General features: G+C 39.1%; 1 protein-coding gene across 2 annotated transcripts in view; it reads left to right on the top strand.

Annotated features, from left to right (window-relative positions):
- The window catches only part of dpp10 (dipeptidyl peptidase like 10), an 81,402-nt gene that overhangs the window by 15,616 nt on the left and 46,500 nt on the right, over positions 1 to 19,286 (top strand). The window contains exons 1-3 of one of the 2 annotated variants that reach the window (XM_082174667.1): positions 4,594 to 5,115; positions 15,497 to 15,611; positions 17,813 to 17,908. In XM_082174667.1, coding sequence (XP_082030793.1) covers positions 5,065 to 5,115; positions 15,497 to 15,611; positions 17,813 to 17,908 — 262 coding nt within the window. In that variant the 5' untranslated portion in view covers positions 4,594 to 5,064. Of the gene's footprint in view, positions 1 to 4,593; positions 5,116 to 15,496; positions 15,612 to 17,812; positions 17,909 to 19,286 lie in introns of those variants that run through there. The other variant, XM_082174666.1, reaches the window with a different exon arrangement.

Genomic DNA, 19,286 nt, shown 5'->3' with positions numbered 1-19,286 from the left:
TTCAAGTCAACCTTTATTTTTATAGCACATTTAAAAACAACAGAAGTTGACCCAAAGTGCTTTACAGATCAAGCAAGAATTAATAAACACATTTAAATACAACATCAGCTTCTAAAACCCAGTTCATGATCTATTCAAAAGCCAAAGAAAACGATATGTTTTTAAAGAAGACCTAGAAATGGCTAGCGATGGAGAGGAAGACTATTCCATAATTTCGGATCCTTTCCCGAAAGGTCACCCTTAGATTTATAACGGCAACGAGGAACCGTCAATAGCAGTCGGTCAGAAGACCTGAGTGCTCCAGTTGGAGAGTAAGGGTGTAAAACATCACTCATATATGTGACCCTGGACCACAAAACCAGTCACATGGGTCAATTTTTTTGAATTTGAGATTTATACATCATCTGAACGCTGAATAAATAAGCTTTCCATTGATGTATGGTTTGTTAGGATAGGACAATATTTGGTCGAGATACAACTATTGAAAATCTGGAATCTGAGGATGCAAAAAAAATCGAAACATTGAGAAAATCTCCTTTAAAGTTGTTCATTTATGTTCATGATTGGACTGCATTCACTCACAACAATAAATGTTTTATGTATTTTTTTTGTCAAATGGGTTTTTTATTCAAACAACAAGTAGCCTTGAAATATTTACAGGTTCCAGGATTGATTTTCTTATATGCAAAAATAAAATAAAATACTATAAACACCCCATCTGTATACAATCCAGTGACATTAATACACAGCACTTAGGTCAGCCTACAATACATTGCATTAAGGAGTAACATTCCTATTAAGGTAGCAGATGAAAGGGTCCCAAATCTTGAGGAATTGTCCAATGTTGCCTTTCCAAAGGTATCTAGTTCGTTCCAGGTGTAGAGTAGACATCAGTTCCTCAAGCCATAATTTAGCATCAGGAGGGTAAACCTTTTTCCAAAACAGTAGTAACAGTTTCTTGGCTGTTATCAGACAATATGTGTGAAATTTCTTTTGAGCACTGTTCAATGACTATACATGGTTAGGATGTCCTAATATAATGAGCACTGGGTCTACATTAAGTACATCTGAAAGCATTTTAAAAACCTCACACCAGAATCCCTGTATTTTATGGCAGAAAAGATGTTTTATATATTTACGGTAGGAAATTTACAAAATATCTTCACGGAACATGATCTTTACATGATTTTCGGCATAAAAGAAAAATGGATAATTTTGACCCATACAATGTGTTGTTGGCTATTGCCACAGATATACCCGTGCGACTCGAGACTGGTGACGTGATCCAGGGTCACACATGTGTGTGCCTTGTAGACAAAAGTCAACATTTTAAAACCCACCCTGAATTTCTCGGGCAGCCAGTGAAGAGATACCAAAACTGGGGAAACATGATCCCGTTCTTCTTCATCCTGTTCACAGCCTGGCTGCTGCTGGACGAGCTGTACACGGGATAATGCAGTTTAGGGAAGAACACTATACAATGATTTTCAATAGTCTAACCTATAAATAATAAATGAGTGAATCACAATTTCCAAGTCGGTTTGGGAAAGGAGAAGTTTTATTTTAGCAATTGATCTCAGATGGTTAAAACTACTCTCTTGGACAAGTGTATCGTATAGACTGAATGTACAATATGTCCATATTATCCACATACACACACACACACACACACACACACACACACACAAGCCGGTGAAATCAGGTCAGAAAGAGATTCTCTCTCTCATTCTTGAACACCTCGCACAAGGTTGTCATCACCTTGACTAAATCTGGAGCTCATGAATACAGAGGCGATAGATCACAGAGCTTTATATTTTCAGGATGTTTGGAGAATCTGAAAAACCTTTGAAATGAGACATAAATACTGCAATATTAAGTTTACCTGACAGATAACATGAAGTCCAGTACTGGTGAGCTGTGAGTGACACACTGTGTAATGTTTCCTATGTGTTTGTGCTGTTTGAGCATGAAAAAGTGAGTTATTCTCTATATCAGTGTCAGTGTTTCTGAACTCCTGAAACGCCTCCATTGTAGTCTTGAGTTTCTTCCGGGAACGAACACGTCACAATATTCCTCATTATAATAATTCATACGCAGAATAAAGGGGCGGGGCCTGGTTGAGTTAGTTAGTAGCGTGTTAAACTGGCGGTTATGGTAAGGGGCGGGACATTTCCCAAACACACTCGAAGCGCTCAACCAATCACAACACACTGATCCAGCCGACCAATCAGAGCACAGTGTGCTTTTCAGAAGGAGGGGCTTCATAGAGACAGGAAGTAAACAGAGCGTTACTGACAGACTGGGAAGAGAGGAGCCGCAACAATGGAGAATATGAGGAAAATAATCAACATTCAAGCAGGAAAACCTAAAAAAAAACACATCAAGACTTGCAAAGCTAACAGCATAACCGTACAGCACCTGAATAACAACTGCAAATAAACAACTTTCATACTGTATTGAAAGTATAAACGTATATCATTATTACACTATACATTACATTGCTTTTAAAAACTACAACATTCAGATCCACCCACAGACATTATCAGTATGTTTGTTCTGTTTTATTTATTCATTTCCACAAACAGTTCTGTTCTTTGTGAACCGACAACATGTCAATCATATCACCTTTATTTATAGCTACTAGCTCGATACTCAAAGCAGCTGCGCAGTGAAAAACAGGGAAATAATGATCATTGATGCACGACACCCTCGTGTCGTTCCAAACACGCAAGACTTTCGTTCATCTACGGAACACACATTAAGATATTTTTTGATTAAATCTGAGAGCTTTCTGTCCCTCCATTGACAGCTACACAACTACTTGATAGTTATTACTCATGTGAGGAGTGAGATCTGGTTAATTCCTAATGCTAATGTGTTGCCTATAGGATCAGGATTTTTGGAAAGTTATGGACTTTTCCTCCTGTTTTCATCTGATGTCTTTTGATTGGATCCTTTCTACTGTGGAAATGTTATTCATTGCAATTTTTCAATCTTTTTTTGTTGTTGTATCTATTAAGAGTGAATTTGTGGTCCAATCCATCCAAATAATTCCTGCTTTTAATCGCTCTTTCTTCTTTTAGAGGTTTATCAACAATTATTTTGGCACAGTTTAGTAACGTGTTCGAAATGAGTGGACCGTTCATGGAAAAGCCAACCATACTATGGAGAATTCACGAAAGAAAGAAAAAAACATTTAATATAGTTATACTTTACATCTAAATGTTAAAGGCTAAACCCCAGGTCAGAGCCTGACTCCACCCACTGGCAATATTTGAAAAATGCTGGAAAAGTAGGCAGAGCCCAGTGGAGAGGGGGCGTGCATCTGAGATGTATCTCTCTGTAGACAAGGGCGTGGTTAACTGGTACCCTCTGACGTCAGAGGGTACCACAACTTCCAATAGGAAAATTCAACTGCAGTAGCCACTGTTCAACCTGAAGAGGGCAGCACTCAGACGTTTTAACACCATATTTTGTAAAATTAAAACACTTTAAACACAAATGTCAAAAAAATTACTTGAATCAATGAACAGCACTAATAAAGCCCCATTCTTACAGATCATTAAAGCTGCCGTCGGCAACATTTTTTTGATCATATTCAGTGTAATCGACACTATAATCCGACAGAACAACATAAATAAGGTGGTTTTAGAAAAAACCCCGAGCTTCTAACTCCACCTGGAGCGTGTTATTTGTTTTGCAAAAAAACAGCGCTCCCGCTTCATCAGGTCCAATCAGCGCAGGGGGGTGTGAGATCTGACTGTCAATCACAGGTCGAGCACACGCCACAGATCCCCCCTCACTCGCGCACGTTAATATCACATGCACACGCCACGCCTGAAGTTCGCCTGGAGATTGCATGAAGCGTGATGGCGGAGAGAAAATCTACTAACAAGCTTCAATTCCTCGGTTATTGCTATCTATGGATAGATTAGCCAGGGAAGCCTACCTCCGAGTCCATGGTGTTGATCGATGCTGAAGAGACGGACGTGTTCACAGAAAATCAGGTACACACGCACAGTGACGCACTGACGAGCACGACCTCGATGGGAGGGTGCTCGCTGGTAGTGGGAGGGGCATGAGAGTTGTAAACATTCAAAATTTTGGCTAATCGACCCAATCTGCCAGACTTGCCGACGGCAGCTTTAACTAAAAAAAAGTTGGTTTAGGGTTTAGTTACCCTTTAAACTGTTCACATTTTACAACACATTTCAAAGCTTCAAAAAAAAAAAGAGGGATCAAAGCTGTTCACTTGAATGATTGTAAAATTCACATTTTATAAGTGCATAGACACTAACTGAATTTTTTTTTGTAGAAACAAATATAATCCTGATTTAAGAAAAAAGCTGTATATCAATTTAGCTTTATATCAATTAAGCGAAAGACGTCAGAGAAATCAAAAGAAGAGTTACACAAAGTCACACCCATATAGTTTTATTCATATTAAATGGTAGGCTATTCAAAAATAGATTAAATGAAGAGCAAATGTTTTTCCTCTTTTACGTAATTCTGTGTTGGATGTCATTCAGAAGTCACTCGAGGTCGCGCTTCTGGTAGAAAACAAGTTGACATTGATGATGCTCCTCAGGGTCTGACTGCAGGACAGGTGTCACAGTCAAGATGCTGGAACTGATGCTCGCTTGCAGAATGCATTAATGCAATTACTAGAATTGCATTGATGCATGCGATATCCTTGAGCTCTCGTGCTGTTCAAGGTGCTGTCTGTCTCTCTGTCTGTGGTTTCGCGTCATCAACGCCCCCCCCCCCCCCCCAGGCTCAGCCTCAGCATCAATGCGCGCGCTGCTCCCGCCTTCTGGATTTGCATCAGTTATTTTCCCGTCAGTTTAAGTTCGCTCGAGCTCAGAATCAGAGACACATCGTTCGCAACGATCGATCACGCGTTCCGGTTGCGGTGTAATGCCAAACGCGCCGCGCGCGCTCCTCCTCCACGGACGAAAAGCAAACGGAGGAGCGACTCGAGATCACGATTCTGCAGTGCTGCTGGAAGCGCCAGTTTGGGTATTTTTGGCATTTCTCAGCGGCATCTGAACAGGGAATCAAATCATGACGGCCACCAAAGAGCAGCAAAGCCAGAGACCGAATCCGCAGGACGAGGTAACGAACGGCATATGTGTTGCACACACACACACACACACACACACACACACATGCGTGGCCGCTTTTTCACTGATTTGTAACGGCTTTGCTACCCGAATCTGGAGAGTATCAGGTAATGGACGCACGAATCCAACGCCCGTTCAGTACATTCATGACATCACCCCATTCGGTTCTAATGTAAGGGATGCATATAACAATTCTGCTCGTGTTTTTAATTTCATCCGCGTTTCTTCCCGCTGTCAATCGCGAGTATCAGTTTTTGCGCGTGACGATTGTAATTGAGAATCGGCGCACGCGCGCGCCCGTGTCTAAACAGTGTATAAAGTCATAAAATGAAATCACGACATGACACCGAATGAAGACTCAGAGGTGCTTCATGTCTGGCCGGTTCGGGCCCGCGGGTCACCTGTCCGTGCCGCGAACCCTTCGACACGGTGCGACAGTCCGTCTGTGAATAATTGATCGCGGCTTTCTCTGACATAAGAGCGAATAGCTGATGAATCTTTCATCAAAGCTGCTTTGAGACACTGTCACGTTCACGCAACGGAGCTGGACTGGAACATGTTTGGGGTAGTGGTCGCATCTAGTGTTGAAGGTTTGAATATGAGTGGATGTTGTTCTGCATCTATAATATCCTATAGTTTCCAATAGACTTTGTATTTGAGTGTATTTCTCTGACACCATTACCCCTTATGAAAATTAACCATGGTTTCACTATAAATAAATAAAAACTTGGTTATTATAGTTAAAACATGGTAACCATAAATTAACCATGGTTTAGCTATAGTAACCATATGGTATTTGTAGTAAAACTGTTGTTAAACAAGTGGTAATCAATCCACCATAAAACTGTTTACTACACGTTTATATTAAAACCATGGTTATGTTTCATAAGGGATGTGTCACAGTTGTAAGTGTCACAGTTGTAAGTCTGGATGTCCTTTAAAGAGCACATTCAAGGCTTTATACCAAATGTTTGCAGGTTTCACCATGAGAACAACTTCTTATTCTTTACAATGACTGACATTAATTTAGAGATCAGATTTAGCAATATTATGGAATTATGATATTTTGTAATTATTTAAATCTGACAAATTTTCAAATCAACATCTCAGGAAAATGGGTTACGAAACCGGGCATTGATTTCATCATACATGATAGAGACGCCAGGACTTAAATCATGTTTATCAGGCATTCTGGGAGACGCAACATGTGAATAGGGAGATCAATTATATCAATATTCCTATGAAATATTATGGAAGTGTTGCCAATTGTTACTCCTATTACGCTTCTTTTTTCATTACAAGTTGCCCCCAAGAACACATTAGTATGCAAATAAAATACAATTTATAGTTGTATTGAATGGGAAAACCCATTTATGGCCATTTTTCCCACATACAGTATTTCCATAACAGTTGAGAATCATTAGTTAAAAAAATAAAAGAAATCCTTTAATCTAAAAATGAGTTGGTGAATGACACAAAATCACATTGTTTTTGCCTATACACGTCATTTCATGTCCTTTTATTTTTTTTAACAACTGAGTCCTGGTAGCATGAATAAAATATATATATTTTTTCTCTTCTTCTTATACTCTAAACAATGTAATGACATAAAAAAAAAAAAAAATCCAAAACTTAGTATATAAAAGTTAAAAGTATGTGACAGTGATTAAGCATAAAGGCACTGCATTCGTTCATCATCAGATTTTGATGAGTTTGTCATAGTTTGTTTCCACTCATCTCGACGTTAGCGTGGTTTATCCTACATTCTGAAATGCTTGTTGGCGGCTGATATCCACAGATGACCTGAGGAGCGAGCGAGTGTTTCAGCTGTGGGACGAGGCAGTCATGCAGAAGTGTTTTCTGCAGGTTGCTTGTGTTGGATGTTGTACACCTGTGTTCTGTGAGAGTCCGTCACTATAGCATCTTCAGACCATCGCCGGTGTCTCTCTTTAAAACAGAAACACATTGTCGGAGTAGTTTGATGTAGCTTCAAATTGAAAAGTCTTCCTGCGAGGACATATACAGCTTACTTTTTTTTTTTTTTATGAAAATGCGTTTTAGCCTTCATTTTCACAGCCGGCCTTTCAGATGCACATTCCAGGTAATGATTGCTTTATGGGTTATTAATCTAGAGAATGTGGCATTTATTGGAATGAATGATTGAGTGGTACAGGCAACTGTAAAGGCTCTTTCACATCACAAACTAATGTTCAGAGCAAACAAGATTTTGAATAGAAGTAATGCATTCCTTTGGTGCCTTTCATGCCGGGGACAATGTCCCGATTCATATAATTTGAGCTTTTGGTCACGTGTCTCAAACCACAGTGGGAAAAAATCTGCATTAAACTGTCTTATCTACTGTCACAAAGCCTTAGACTTAACCAGTCTATTTCTCTTAAACCAAGGTTTAATGGAGAAAGTGTCACATATCTGGTAGGGTAAAGGCCCATTCGTACTAAGAACCATAACTTTTAGCGATGCACCAATTTTGACTGAGACCGATAACCAATAAATCGACATATTTGAAAGCCTATAACCAATATATTGGTCTAAATCCAATTTTTTTAAAATATTTTTTGAGAGCCTGATTACAAAAACAATAGTCTCACCATTAAAATCCATGTCCTAAGCACACAATTATAATCATGTTCTCATTATAATTTTGTTTAGCCTATATGACAGATTTGTGATTCGCATGTTGCACTTAATTGTATTCCTTAAAAAAAAAAAAAAAGATTTCAATCATATTTCAAGCAATTCAAAACCATTATGTTGAACATTATGCATCTGAAGTGTCTCAGCTGAAGGAAATAATCCATTATTTATCGGCGTTAATATATCGGCCAAATTTTCTTATTGGGCCGATAACGATAACATTAAAAAAATGGACATATATCGGGCGATAGTCGTGTCGCTTAAAAAGCTTGAGCTTTTGGATGAATTCTGATTGGCTGTCAATGTTGGAAAAATTATTGGAAAAGTTGGGGAAAAAATGATTGCTCTGAAAGTGATTCCAACAATATCATTCCTCAGTGTTATTATCATAGTTGTGTTGTGAACTCTGCTATTCTCATTAAATTAGAATTATAATGAAAACTTTGTAGTTATAGTTGTTCAATTTCAAAAGGGCTGCTATCAAAGCAAAACATTTAGTGACAATATGGTAATATTGTTGCAACATTTGTAAAAAATAGTGCAGATAAAAAGATCTTTACCTTTATGTATTGCATTGATGCGATTCGACCTCTGCCTTCAGCTGAGTGTGTGATGCCTTCACAAACATAACAATCACATTTACAGTGCAATACTATTATATTCATTATAATCATCTTTTGTGTATTAGTTTCTCTGTTCTCTATTCAAAATGATTGCACACAATGACATTAAGATGTCAGATGCAGGGAACCATAAAACTCCATTCTAAAAACAGCTCTGCGCTCTGTGGAAATGTCTCTGTAGTTCAGTGTCTGTGTGCAGGGATGTGATATAATGATGTAGTTCATTACTGGATTATGGCTGTGCAATCATTACTGTAAAAATGGTATGGTTTGATATATGAGTACATATACACTATCGTGCAAAAGTTTGGGGTCAGTAAGATTATTTTATTTATTTATTTATTTATTAGAAGTGACAGTAAAGACATTATAATGTTTTAAAAGATTTGTATAAAAAATAGATTCTGTCTTTTTGAACTTTCTGATTATCAAAGAATCCTGAAAAAAATTTGTTTATCCCTGTTTCCCCCAAAAATATGAACTGTTTTCAACATTGATAATAATGAGAAACGTTTCTTGAGCATCAAATCATCATATTAGAATGATTTCTGAAGGATCATGTGACTCTGAAGACTGGAGTAATGATGCTTCAGCTTTGATAACAGGAATACATTCCAGTTTTACATATATTCACATTGGAAAATAGTGATTTTTAAAATGTAAAAATATTTCACAATATTACTGTTTTGCAGTATTTTTGATAACATAAGAGCAGCCTTGGTGAGCAGAAGAGACTTATTTCAAAAACATTTCTTATGGACCCCAAACTTTTGAACGCTAGTGTACATTTATCTTGTACAATTCTTGCCTTTAATTGTGTGTTAGCGCCACCACATGCTCTGGTGTGTGTAATTGCAGGGGCTCTAGACATGTGATCAGTGTTGCCAGCTATTTTCAATCGGACAGTAGCTAAAGCCTGCTCAAAGTCGCTAGATGACGTAATGCGCCAGTCTGCAGTTCACATGTTTTCTCTCCTAATCCATGCTTACATACTGTCATTTTAATATATAACAGAATGACTGTCTAATAAAGCTGTTAGACAACTGATATAGTGACTGACTACAAATCAGCAGTTGTTACAGGGGTCTGAAAAGTTACTAATTGAGTTGGCAACAAACATGTGACCCTAAGATCAAATATTTTTGGTTTGATGGATAGACTTACTCAAAAAAACACAAACGGATGTGAACATATAGAAATGCATTATCTCTATTCAAAATATGTAAATGTGTGTCTGTATAAGCCATTAACCATCATCATCTTTCATCAGAAGCTGTTAGCTTTCATCAGTGAGAGGAAATGTTCCTGTGTAGTGTTTCTGGTGCTTCATATAAGCAGCAAAAGAGAATTAATTTCAGCATATGCTCACGCCGTCTGAGAGACGCACACACATCGAACGCGCGCACATAAAGCCGCTGCTCATACAGAGTTCATTTTGCCGCATTATTAGGCTTCAACGCCTTGTTTTGTGATAATGAAATTGGTTACAAGAATTGTAAAGTTTCAGTGGTTGATGTTAAAGGGGTGGTTGATTATGATTTGACTTTTCTAACTTTAGTTAGTGTGTAAAGTTGCTGTTTGATCATAAACAACATCTGCAAAGTTACAACGCTCAAAGTTCAAAGCAAAGGGAGATATTTGCTTTTAAAGAAATCGCTTTTTAAGGACTACAACAAACGGCTGGTAGAGACTACACCACATTCCTCCCGGGTTAGTGACATCACCAACCCTACAATTTACATAAACCCCGCCCCCTGATCACGATTTATAGATTATCATGACAGAATATGCTAATCAATGACTAGAAGATAACTACACATCAGATTCATAAACTCATCAACTAACCATTCAGAAATGTCCTGTTGCTTCTACATGTTGTTACTTCTTCTTGAGTCTCTCCATCATTGTCTGACTCCGGTTTGAACATAAAAGGCTAAACGTTTTTGAAATTTTCAGTGCATGTGTGTGTGAGGTAAAATGACACGAGCTTTCGTAGCTCCGCCCCCTGTGCCGGGAGCAGCAGCTCATTTGCATTTAAAGAAACAGACACAAAATGGTGCGTTTTTGCTCACCCTCAAAAAGTGACAACTTTAACATGCTATATACAAATATCTGTGGGGTATTTTGAGCTAAAACTTCACACACACACTCTGGGGACATCAGAGACTTATTTTACATCTTGTGAAAAGGGCATTATACCACCTCTTTTAATATAACCTTGTTTAAAGTAAAAATATCGACAGTAGTCAACATTTGAAGTGGATCAAAAAAGTTAATCAAAGTCATCCTAAGACAAGAACTGGTATTGATCAAAATTCATGTATAACTTTGATGAAAGGTTTTGATCCACTTCAAATGTTGATTCACTGTATATCATGATATATATTGTTATCATGAAATAAAATTACTCCTATTGTGATATAAGATTTTGGTCATATATTACCCAGCCTAGTTGTAGAGGCAGGTTTCCAGAGGCCAGATGTTGTGATGTCCATTTTATAATTCTGACATTGTCCAGACCTTTCAGTAATACATACAGTAAATGTTAGAAACATTTTTGCATTTGACATTTGCTTATGTAGACTTGCAGTTTATTGCATTTATGGATTTTGAGCGGTCACACGTGTCTTCGGTCTTCTGCTACATTAGTAAACGCGATCGATTATCGTGTTTCATGGCGTGTGAGGGAATGCAGGTGACATCAAGCGTACCAACCTGAGGGCTTCTGCTCATTTAAGAGATGAATGATGATTGGGTGAATCCGTCCCTTTGACCGTCCTACATGTGCCCTCAGCGAGGTCAAGGCAAGCAGCCATTACACGTGTTGCCTCGCTAAAAATAGAGGCGCACGCTCTCCCTCTCTCTCTCTCTCTTTAAACACGTGTACAGACGCTCACACCCAAAGTTTGATGAGTTCATTTTATTTTCGTATTATTGCCATCAAGTGAAATCACAGCTAATGCCAAATCATTTTTCAGATCTGCAGTTTTTTTTAGCATATCACATTGTTTAAACTTCCTGAAACCCTTCTCTCATAAAAATAACTCACAGATGGTGGTTCTGCAGACAGAGAGCGAGAGTTAAAACCATGAAGTCTGTTGGACACGAGTCTGTTAATTGACGTTTGCAGTATTTAAATGGTTTATGATCCTCTGAAAGGAGAGCGATTTATCCCTGACTGAAGACATATTGTACAGGTATGACTAAGACTGGGTATCGAGTTCGATACTTTTTAGGCACCGACCGAATTGCCTCGATAACATCGAGTATCAAAAAATGTGACACACACACACTTTTTTTGGTTTTAAGTCAGTTATTTATATCTTAAGTCAGTTATTTATATCTTTTGCTGTAGTGTGTCAGTAGGAAATATCAGTTTACATTTCCAAACATTCTTTTTGCCATTAATTGTAATAATCCAGTGAGATTTGTGTATGCACAAGGAGTCTGACAACAGCCGGTATGATCTGATCTCTCCATCATCGAGTCCGTCTGTGATTACATGAAGAAACAGAAGAAACTGAGACAGACTAAATCCAGAAGAACTGCGGGAATGTCTCCGAGACGCTTGAAGAAACCTTCCTGCAAAGCTACAGGACTGTGAAAAGCACTGGCACTCGTGTTAAAATGCTGTAAAGTGAGAATGCTTTCAAAAATAAAATCACAAATTGAATTTATTTATGATTTAACTTCTATTAACTAATTCAAATCAATATATGGTGTAACGACCCTTTGCGTTTAAAACGGCTTTTGTCCAGGTACACTTGCACATAGTTTTTCAGGAAGCTTTGCAGGAAGGATTCTTCAAGCATCTCGGGAGACGTTCCCGCAGTTCTTCTGGATTTAGTCTGTCTCAGTTTCTTCTGTTTCTTCATGTAATCACAGACGGACTCGATGATGGTGAGATCAGATCATACCGGCTGTTGTCAGACTCCTTGTGCATATGCGAGTGATTTACTCGCATTGTAGAGGGTTGGTGAGCCAATAAGCATGCAGCAGGCATCAAGGTAAAACACTAGTTTACACCGGTTACGCCCACAGACGTTGTTTACACATGAGGCTGTAGTTTGTAAGCGTCCCAGTCCCCATAGGTGGAAAAGATCCACCAGGCTCAAGGCCAACATTGGGCAATGCAATATTTCTGACAAGATAATTGCTACCAAGACCAGCACTGTACATCACCTTGTTTGTGCTTTATTACATGAAGTCCATGTGGAGACTTGACGAGTTCTCTGACTGCTCACTTCAGCCTGAAAGTGCCATTAGCTTTCATCACTGAGCGGAAATGCGTTCAGCGTTTCTAGTTCTTTGTGAAGATAGCCTAAAGGTTTAAAGTAACTTGTTGGCAGAACCCAGCGGGGAGAGAAGATGAATGACGTCTCCACAGCTGCGTCTCAGAACATTTAAGGTGGAATGAGCTCTAAAGTGTTGGAGCAGAAGGCCTTGATCCATCTGACAGAAACCTCGTCTCCAATTCAACTAGTTTGAACATCACAGAGTCTGAGAAACTGCCTCTGCTGATCTCCGGGTGTGTTTGAGCTCAGTTATACGCAACTCTTGCTTATAGGAATATTCCAGTGTTTTTTCAAACGAATTTCTGAGTACCTCTTATACGAGACATTTACCCAGATCATTCAGACTCGTCCCTCAGTGAGTACAAATGAACTCAAATGAAACCTTTATTAACAGCTTCAGTAAAGCATTACTAGACGTTAAACCCTCAACTTTGCTTCTTTTTTTGTTGCTATGTTCTATGAAGAAATAACGTCAAGTCATCTTCATTTATATAGAGCTTTTAACAATGTAGATTGTTCCAAAGCAGCTTTACATTGATAATAGGAAATTAAAGGAAAGTGTGTTGGCTTTATAGCAGCTCTAGAATAAAGTTATTGTCCAGCTAAAGTTAGTTTGATTGATTCACTTCCGTCGCAACGATCATTAGTTATTAACTTAAGGGCCGCTAACACGACACCGCTTAACAGAAAACTCTTAAAGGGATAGTTCACTTTGAAATTAATTTTTGGTATGTTTTAGCTTACCTCAAGGGCATCCAAGATGTAGGTGTCTTTTTTTCCACAGTAGTTTCAATTTTTATATTTTTAGGTCAAACCGTTCTTGTCTGTCAGTCATATAATGCAGGTTGATGGTCACTGTCTCAAAACACAAGCACAGAGTCCAAATTAAAACAATTCCCCGTCGTCCAAATTAAACAATTCCCCATCGTAAGTACACATTGATGGCCTAAGACACGAAACAAGCGGTTTGTGTGAGAAAACGAACAGTATTTATATCGTTTTTACCTCTTATACACAGCCATGTCGAAGTGATCTGATCTGACGTGTACGCAGACTGGTGCATAGATATATACACTAGATGTCGCCTTAAAGACATTCGTTCCAATGAACTGCCGTAGACAAGGCGACATCTAGTGTGTATATATCTATGCACCAGTCTGCGTACACGTCAGATCAGATCACTTCGACATGACTGTGTATAAGAGGTAAAAACGATATAAATACTGTTCGTTTTCTCACACAAACCGCTCGTTTCGCGGTTTGCATCAATGTGTACTTACGATGGGGAATTGTATAATTTGGACGACGGGGAATTGTTTTAATTTGGACTCTGTGCTTGTGTTTTGAGATAATGACCATAGACCTGCATTATATGACTGACAGACAAGAACGGTTTGACCTAAAAATATCAAAATTGAAACTACTGCGGAAAAAAAGACACCTACATCTTGGATGCCCTTGAGGTAAGCTAAAACATACCAAAAATTTATTTCAAAGTGAACTATCCCTTTAAGTTCTTTCTGCGCAAACTTCAAAGACGTGAACCAGTGAGAACGCAGATGGCGTGCACATGCGTATTACGTGTTCAGTCTATAGGAATGTGCGTTTGAATGTATGTGCGCAGGTGTAGTCCTTCCCTAGCCTGGAAATCCAGACCCAAATCTAAAAGATTAATGGTCTGGCGTCGACTAATGAAACTCGGCCAGCTCGAGGGGCGGCACCAAGCATGCATTTGAAAATCTCACTGCACGCAATTGGATAACACTACGACCAATCACAACAATAAACCCCATACGCTTAGCTACCAGCGGAGCTAACTGGTAGATTAGACTCTTACCGTATCCGGTCGGCAAAACAGCAAAAACGTCCTTCTTGCAAAGGAAGGATTCGAGCGGCGTCTTCTGTTCCTCTTTTAGAGAAAAAGCCAAGTCTAACTCGTTCACTGTAGCGGCCAAAGCCGTTTCAAACAACTGGTGTTCATCCATAGCCATCTTGCAATGTTTACTAATGACTTCGACGTCACAGCGCTGTCGTCATCAGTTTAGCCCGCCTATATCAGATAACCCGATGTGATTGGTGCAGCTCGGATACAAGGGCATATTTAATGAGCATCATTACTCGACACCAGAGTAACTCGCTGAGCAAATTCAACTTGTGCTCTCGTGAGAACTCTGGATTTCCAGGGTAATGGTACGATGCATCGTTGAAGAAATCAACTAGCTAGTCACGACTGTTTCCCGAAACCATATTGTCGCAAAGTGGTAGTTCAACGTTGGTTAATGATGTCACTCAGTTGGTGGAGTAATAACTTATTTTAATGAATCTGTTTCAAATCGAATTCATGCTAGATGTTTTGCTATAAATTACGGACACGCGAACCGGAATCATCCCGACAACACTTTATCTGTAGAGAGGTAAAGGGAGTGGAGGGAGGCCTTCACAGGGAAGAGCCTAGTTGACACTTCAGGACTGCGTTGTCGTCGCGTCCAGGTGCAGGTCCTTCATCAGATCTGGATACAGCCTTGATCCGGCGGACTGCGGTAAACCTCGGAATAAACAGAGAGACTAATATTAGCGTAGACGCCATTCTTCTTATGATGTAACGAGTACATCAGGATTTATGGGAAGTGTTCCCGGTTCCGGCTGACCTGATCTATGCAGCCTAACATTGAATTATAGAAGTCTATAATGTGTTATGTGTATGCTAGGTCAAAGAGATGTGTCTTTAGTCTAGCTTTGAACTGACAGAGTGTGTCTGCTTCCCGGACAATGTTAACGTGTCTGTTTGTCTTTCCTGAAGGATCTGGGTGGCATGAGTCCACCTCAGAGGAACTGGAAGGGGATTGCGATCGCTCTGCTGGTCATTCTGGTGGTCTGTTCTCTCATCACCATGTCTGTGATCCTCCTCACTCCAGGTACAGCAAACCCCTAATGATGAATTTACAGTTTTTTTTCCAATTGCTAACACACTAAAATGACATGCACAGCACAATTATTTAAACTGACACACAGAGAGCAAAACACTTTTTAAATGCACTGAACACGGTTCTCTGCATAAGACACAACAATCTGACATTAAGTCACATGTTTGCCGTTTCAAAACACTGCCGTTCAAAATGACACTCCATGATCTGATTGGCTGATACATGTGTCACCTGACCAAACATCTCAATGGTTCATTGCTAACACTTCAGACTCCTCTTATTTGAGGTTGTGGTTATTCCAACATTAGAACTTTTTAATCGGGAAAGGTCCCCGAGCTGGGACTCAAACTTGGGTCGCCTGAAGCACAACCACATTACACCTCAAAGCATTGCCTGTACAAGGCTATCGGCTCTGACAGTTAGAAGATATTTAAATAAATGTTATAATCGTAATAAAAAATATAATTTTATCACTTATACAAAGCATATTTGTTCAGTGATAGCAATAGAAATGGATAGTAGAAAAAGAAATGGATAGTAAACCCATAGACCTAACAGTCTTCTCAATCACTTGTATGAACTTCCGGGTAAAGCCCGGCCCACTTCCGGTTATATCCGCATACAGATATGGTTAATTTTGAGATTGTTACAGATACAGATACTGGCTCCTTTGCACACCCCTACTACTAACTATCAGTAACTTTGCAACTACAAGTCAACTAACAATCATTAGAGTATTAGAGTGTCCATTCAATATCAGCTAACACTTTATTCAGATGCTCTCCAACAGACTTTCTACTGACTATGGGCCCTATTTTAACGATCTGAAACGCAAGTATCAAACGCGAAACGCAAGTAACTTTGTGGGCGGATCTCTGGCGCTGTTGCTATTATACCGGCGGGATAAATTACTCTTGCACCCGACGCAAATCTAAAATGGGTTGGTCTGAGGTAGTGACATTACTCATAAACCAATAATAAACCAATCAGAGCGTCATCTCACGTTCCCTTTAAGAGCAGGCGCTTGTTCCATGGCGGGTTGCTATTATAACGGTGGATTTGCCAGGAGCGGTTCACAGCCGAGGAGAACGACGTTCTCGTCAGGGCCGCGCCACTGACTTAAGACTAGGTTTCTCCTGGTCTGTGGCGGAATTGTTTTCTGAAACTGCAAAATAGCACCAGGGAACGTTTGCGCCGGAATACACCTCCTCTTTTCGCTGAACCGCCTCCGGGAGCGCAAGTTCATTCCCTAATTAACCGAAGTGCGTCTGTGGAGGGAAAAGTCCGCTGTGCGTCAGGTGCAAAATAGGAATGATACATGCGTCGATGAACAAGTCAATTGCGCTGGGTGCAAGATAGGACCCTATAAGTATCTTTGCAAGTTATTCTACTAACCTTAACCTACCAGTCTACTCATAGTCTAATGAGAGTTAGTTAGTTGACATCTACAAGAGTGGTCAAAAGTGATGTCTGGGGGGAATAACTCTACAAGTTCGATGAAACCATCAAAATATGAGGAAAATATATATTTTTTGAAATATGTTAAATATGAGGGAGGAACAAAACACTAAACTTGGTTATGGTATTTGTCTGACAAAATTATTTGGCAAAAAAGGCCAATTTCAGCGACAGGTTTTATTTTACTATGCAAAAAAATTGCATAGAAGAACAAAAAGCTCAGAGGAAAAAGCATACATGGACTACAACATAATCCATTATTAATATTTTGTTGGTTCTCTCTTGTGTTCATAATTTCTTTCTATGACAACCTGGATAAAAATGATGTTGGCACATGTTTCATTGCGTTATCATCACAAATAAAACCCAAGCACAACTACGCAAAATGCTAAACTCTTTAAATAATAATATTTGAATAAAGGGGAAGATGTCAATTTTTCCTAAGCTTGACATCACTTTAACCCACTGCTATAGTTGAGTTAGTTGACATGCAGTTGCAAAGTTACTTATAGTTAGTAGAATGTTTAAAGTGGACTATCGAAACAAAGTGTAACCAAACCTTTGCATTGCTAAAGTCTTGAGTTTGTGTGTTAGTGAATCTGCTGTTTGTTTATGTAAAGTGTGACACCTGTGGCCTTCAGCGGCTCTATTACTGCTCGTGACGCTCGTGTCTGTCTGTGTGTGTGTGTGTGTGTGTGTGTGTGTGTGTGTGTGTGTGTGTGTGTGTGTGACAGTGGACACGCTACCAGGCAGTGACACCAAGCTGGCTGTGGAGGATCTTTTCAGTGCAGATTTCAGCGTGCACGACCCTGAAGCTCTCTGGATCAACGGTAAGACAATATGACCAGAGATCCACACGCATCATTAATTTCTAATGGCTCTCATTCATTAATCATCTGTACACCATCACCAGCTCTTAAGCACAGCTGATCGCAGAGGATGATTGATCATTACCGCAGATAAACATTATAAAACCACCAGGTTGAATAAAAGGAAAACATCTCTGAGCGACATGTTAAGATTCACTGCTAAAATACATTTCCTTAGTTAGATATTTCTACTGGACAAAAATACTTAGCATTCTTAAATCAAGACGCATTTACTCGAGAAGCTAAAAATTCTTGTTTTCTGAAAAATGTGTCAAAATGAAGTGAGTCTATGCTTAAAACAAGAACAAACATCTGCCAGTGGAGTCAGAAACATAAACTTTATTCAAAGGGAAAACTGTCACATTATGTTCAGTTAGTTTCATTATCATGGACTTTTAGTTTGTTTTCATGTTTATCATGTGTTCCTTTGTTCAGTTTTCCCGTTCCTCATTATTAGTTCATATCTGTCAGCTGTGTTCTATTAATCATCCTAATTTGTGTTTGCTATATAAGGTGGCCCCTCAGGGGTCAGCCCTATGTTCCCACGGCCCTATGTTCCCACATTTCTAAGTTTTTTTTTTTTACTGAAAATTTTGAAAATTAGGCCCTATGTTCCCACAACCATATGTTCCCACAGCCCTATGTTCACACATTTCTAAGATTTTTTTTTTTACCGAAAACTTTGAAAATTAGGCCCTATGTTCCCACAGCCCTTTGTTCACACATTTCTAAGGATTTTTTTTTTTTTACCGAAAATTTTGAAAATTAGGCCCTATGTTCCCACAGCCCTATGTTCCCACAGTCCTATGTTCTCTCATTTAACTATGTCCCCTATAAAGGGTAGGTGTTAGTGCTTGTGCTGGTACAGGGATAGCCCAATTACATCCCAGACAAGTCTCCCTCCTGTGAGGGGTAGGTTTAGGTATGTTAGGGTTAGGGCTCTGGGAACATAGGGCTGTGGGAACATAGACATGCTCCCGTCCCTCATATTCATTCTCTGTCCGATCACCGTTACCCTATGCACTGAAAAAAAATAAAAATAATGCTTGTCTTACACAGTATTTTTGTCTTGCTTCCAGTCCAAGTATCAAAAAATTCTTAAATCAAGATGCATTTACTAGATGAGTAAAATGACAAAAGATAGTATGTCCTGTTTTCCAGGGGAATTAATTAAAATTAAGTGAGTTGATGCTTAAAAAAAGCAAAATTATCTGCCAATGGGGTAAGAAAAATAATCTTAATTCCAACAGGAACAGAATTATTTTTCTTACCTCGTTGGCAGATAATTTTGCTTATTTTACACATAAACTCACTTGATTTGTATTTATTTCCCCAGAAA

This window comes from Leuciscus leuciscus (assembly GCF_965113295.1).
Source record: "Leuciscus leuciscus genome assembly, chromosome: 7".
Lineage (NCBI taxonomy): Eukaryota > Metazoa > Chordata > Actinopteri > Cypriniformes > Leuciscidae > Leuciscus > Leuciscus leuciscus.
This window is presented reverse-complemented; position numbering and strand designations above follow the sequence as displayed.